This window comes from Solanum verrucosum, unplaced genomic scaffold (genome assembly GCF_900185275.1).
Source record: "Solanum verrucosum unplaced genomic scaffold, falcon-dt-bn FXZP01000274.1, whole genome shotgun sequence".
Lineage (NCBI taxonomy): Eukaryota > Viridiplantae > Streptophyta > Magnoliopsida > Solanales > Solanaceae > Solanum > Solanum verrucosum.
This window is the reverse complement of record NW_026020258.1, coordinates 2143033-2147346: the sequence shown is the minus strand read 5'-3', so window position 1 is coordinate 2147346 and position 4314 is coordinate 2143033. Positions and strand designations below refer to the sequence as shown.

The 4314-nt window shown below is 34.2% G+C and overlaps 1 protein-coding gene across 1 annotated transcript; it reads right to left on the bottom strand.

Annotated features, from left to right (window-relative positions):
* Window positions 1-310: 310 nt before the first annotated feature.
* LOC125833292 (SKP1-like protein 1B) lies at window positions 311-1047 on the bottom strand. Its single transcript, XM_049512438.1, has 2 exons — window positions 769-1047; window positions 311-322 (listed from the first exon to the last, which is right to left on the bottom strand). Exons 1-2 carry the CDS (start codon window positions 1045-1047, stop codon window positions 311-313), a joined length of 291 nt encoding a protein of 96 aa, XP_049368395.1.
* Window positions 1048-4314: the final 3267 nt, after the last annotated feature.

The following is a 4314-nucleotide window of genomic DNA, read 5'->3' as shown; positions in this document are numbered from 1 at the left end:
CATTAGGCCTCACCCTACAATAGAATGTCCCTAAGGTAAATGGAAAGTTAAAGAACTTCCAAATATAAATATGCTCATTCTTTTTGGTTTTGATACTACCCTTTTCTTTTTCTGAAATGACTTATTTTTTCATGCTTTAATATGTTTTACTAGAGCTGAGGGTCTTCGGAAAACAACCCCTCTACCTTCACAAGGTAGGAGGTAAGGTCCCAAACCTCACTTGTGAAATTACATATGGTATGTTGTACATTCTAACAAATAAAATAGTGGATTTAATAATTTGAAAAGTTCTAGCAACAAGAAGACATCTTTATTGAATAGACTAATAAACAGAAATGAAGAAAAAAACAGTCAAGCCAAAAAAGCACTTCATCAGTTCTGAATGTGGTGTCTGTTGCCACCTCCCACCAGCAACAAGTACTAAGTGACTCTTTCACGAGGTTAAGACAGATGAGGAAGAATCACCTAGTGTTTTTTGACTCCATATGGAATCATAACCCGTTATCTCATGGTTCTCAACCACTTCATTAACAACCAAGCCACATCCTTAGCTGCTAAATGATACTTCCATAAGAGTCACATACTTTATTTGACTATAATTTTAGAATATAAAAAAGTTATTGACTTTTTGCCTCTTTCTAGTTGTTTAGATAAATTAATTATAGAATAAACAATCAAGCACACCAATAATTGAACAATCCCACCGACGTAATCAGAAACGTATAAGAATTAATAAAGATATACATAAAGATTTAAAAATATCCAAACCAGTATGAGATTGAAAAGGGTGCTCTGATCAACTTTGACGAATTCAGCATCGAAAGTCTTTAGATCCTCTTTAGGGGTCTTATCTTCAGCTTTAGGAACCTCCAAATGGCGTTTGCAGTATTCGATGACCTTGGCTAAGATCTTGCTAGTAACGTTGGATAGAGGGATGATGGTGTTATTGTAGTCATCCTCTATCATATGTTTAATTGTCTGCGATTTTAGCGCCACCGCCTCATCGACCTCAAAGGTCTCTTCGTCGAAGCTCCTCAAAATGATCATCTTTGAATGAGAACTATGAACCGATCAATAGAGCCTAATTGTAGGCTAGAGAGAAGAAAAAGAGGCAAGAGTAAGAAAACCTTGTAGGATTTACTACTTACATTACTTCTATTTATTTATATTTATATTATTTTTTTAATATTATCCCTTATTTAGAAATGACACCTCTTGGACGAACAAGACATTACAGAATTGAACCAAAAGCTATTTAGATTGTACTGTGATGCATTTAATATGTTGCTATTTGTGGCCCTATTTGATTGGCTATTAAATTTCATTCATATTTTGGGAGACATCTTTATTCTGAAATATGACACGTGTCTTTATTTGCTTATTCATTATACTTACTACAAAATATAGAACTTAGCTTTCTCTTTCTACTTCCCACGGGTCCAAATATCTCTTCATCTACTCAAAGCTCTTTCATCTTCCATTTTCTAAAAGTGTTGCTACAGTTTAAGGTATTTCTTCTCCCTTTGTTCTTCTTCTCTCTTCAATTTTCTTTTTGCTCAAATGAAAAAATGAGAATGACAGTTCTTATTATGTATTTTGATTTTCTTTTGTTTCTTAGAATATGTACACTTAGCTATTTAAACATGTAACACCCCGAATTATTTTTAGCTAAGACTCGAACCATTCTTCGTTGTGAGTAAGATTTAACGAGGAATATAAATTTTCTTAGGTGTCAAGGTCTCTAGATGTAGCACCTCGAGTTCCAAAAAGAACTGAAGAGAAATTCATTCAAGTTATCCATAAGTTATTTTATGTTTTGGGTTTACTTCAAACAACCCTAACTTTTAGGAGTCGTTTGGTTTGAATTCAAGTTATGATGGGATTAGTTATGATGGAATAAGTTATTCTAATTATTTTTTTATTGAGTGTTTGGTTTGTTGTATTCAGAATAATAAATCTTAAGAACAACATATATGTTTACAAAAATACCCTTCATGAATGTGAAAAGTAATGTATTAAAAGTGTTTAAAGGGATATTTTTTGTCATTTAGTCATTTTATCCCGAGATAAGTTTTCCCGGGATTACTATACCACCCATGGTAAGGGATAACTTATCCCGGTACTAATACTTGCCAACCAAACAACAAATTAAGTGGCACTATAATTTAATCCCAGGACTATTTGAAGTTATCCTTCACACCAAACGACCCCTTAGCACATAATGAGTGAGGTGGCCCATGAGATATCAAATCGAAGATCTTTGAGTCCTCTTTCTAACCCCACTGAGTTTGTTTGAATCCGAGTTCGATGAGGGAGATATGACCGTTTGAGTGTAGCCTCTCTAGATAGGGCCTTTTAACCCGAACTAAGGAGGGGTATTTTAGTCTTTTCCTTACCCCCACTTAGTCTAAGGTGAATTAAACCCAATTCAGGGTGTAAACTAATTAGAATCAGTTTCATTCATCCCCAAAACATTTAGGGCTTTAGAGAGCAGGTTCAAGAGGAGAAAAAGTTCAAAGTTCCAAGCGTTCATCCAAACTTTTGCCAAGAACCTAGTTCTTTAAGGTATGTAAGTTCTTATAGTGTTGGGTTCATTCACCCACACGTCAATCATGTTATTTTTATTCGTAATTTCGTTCTTGAGGTTGAATGATTTGAGTTCTTGAGGGTTTTGCTTCATTCCTTGTTAATGGAGTCTTGTTGGTGAGGGTTTTACGAATGAGTGATTGTTTTGGTAGGTTTTTTTAGTTAAATACGATTGTGAAGTGTATAAGAAAAGAAGTTTTGTATGGCTTAAACACATGTGGAGATATCTATAATATCTGTCTTTCTTCTCTTTTATTGTTTTATTGTCGTTTTATGTTCTATTCATGGAAACATAGATTGTGCTCTCCAGAAACATAATTTCAATTCTCTATTCAATTGAAAATTCAAATTGAAGTATGATACTTTTTTTTATATCTGATATTGAATTGGTATATCAATACTGATTCGATCCAAGCTCTTGGAATTGGAATAAATTTGGCAGCGGATTGCGAAATTTTGGTGATCTTCTCTGTCTAATGAATGGGGAGTCCTCTTTAAAATCATCCACTCGTAACCCAGCAAATAAAATACATTACATAGTCCAAGGATTGTTGACTTACCCATTTAGTAACTTTGGCACTGGACGTTCCCATTTAAAAAAATTGTTTAAAGTTTGATTTTTTTAGAGGGCAAGACAATATGAATGTTCTATCATGTTCCATCAATACTCTTAAGGGGTTATACGATATATATGGTGTGGAAGTAGACCAACATTTCTATTGGCAAATAAGGGGTTTCCAAATACATGGCGAAGTACCCCTACGCACATCAACCGAGGCCTGCGTACAAATGCATGCCCCTGCGTGCATCGCTTAAGTGACAATGGCAAGTCCCTACGCGCATCACCCAAGCGACATCGGCAAACCCTTGCACACATCGGTTAGGCGACATCGGATGAGGCCTACAAACATGGGCAAGCCTGTTCACACATTTGCGAAAGAGAAATCTATCGATTCTTGCGCACAAGGCCAGGCCACTGCACAAATTTGTTAGGCGACATCGAAAGAGCCCTACGAATGTCCAAAAAGTTACATCATCCGAGGCCTGCGCAGAATGGCAGGCCCTTCACATCACCCAAGCTACATGCCCACATGACATTATCTAATGTTATCAATTATATTTTTGAAAGTTTTGATATAAAAAAAAATAATTTTGTTGAAAACTATTTTTTTTATGTGAGTTATTTGTGCTAGTTGAAATGTGTATGATGGAGTTTTTCTATTTTTTATATTTTTTTCCTATTAAACTATTTTTTCCAGAAAATTTCAACATACAAAATATTAAAATTTTCTTTTTGAAAACTATTATTTTATATTTGAAAGTTATATGTTGCAAGCGGAATCGTGTTTGGTGGTTTTCTTTTTAAAAAAATTATATTTTTTTCTATTTAATTATTTTTTTTCCAATTTCAAAATTCTGACTATTTGTTACACAGTCAGTGGAATGATGCACAGTAAACATGAATTTCTTCTCCATTGGTAGTTGCACAGAAGATTAAGTTTTACGTTGGTTCTTGTATCATGTCCGAAGGTAAGACAAACGAAAAGAGAATCTAGAGAATCTCAACTTAATTATTCTTTCAAGCCGTTGGGGTTTAAATAGCTAAGTGTACATATTCTAAGAAACAAAAAAAGAGAATCGAAATACATAATTTAGGCGTAAATCAAGCTATACTATATTTACAAGATCCTAGAATATTTACGAGATTGTAACACTAATGTTGTCTTC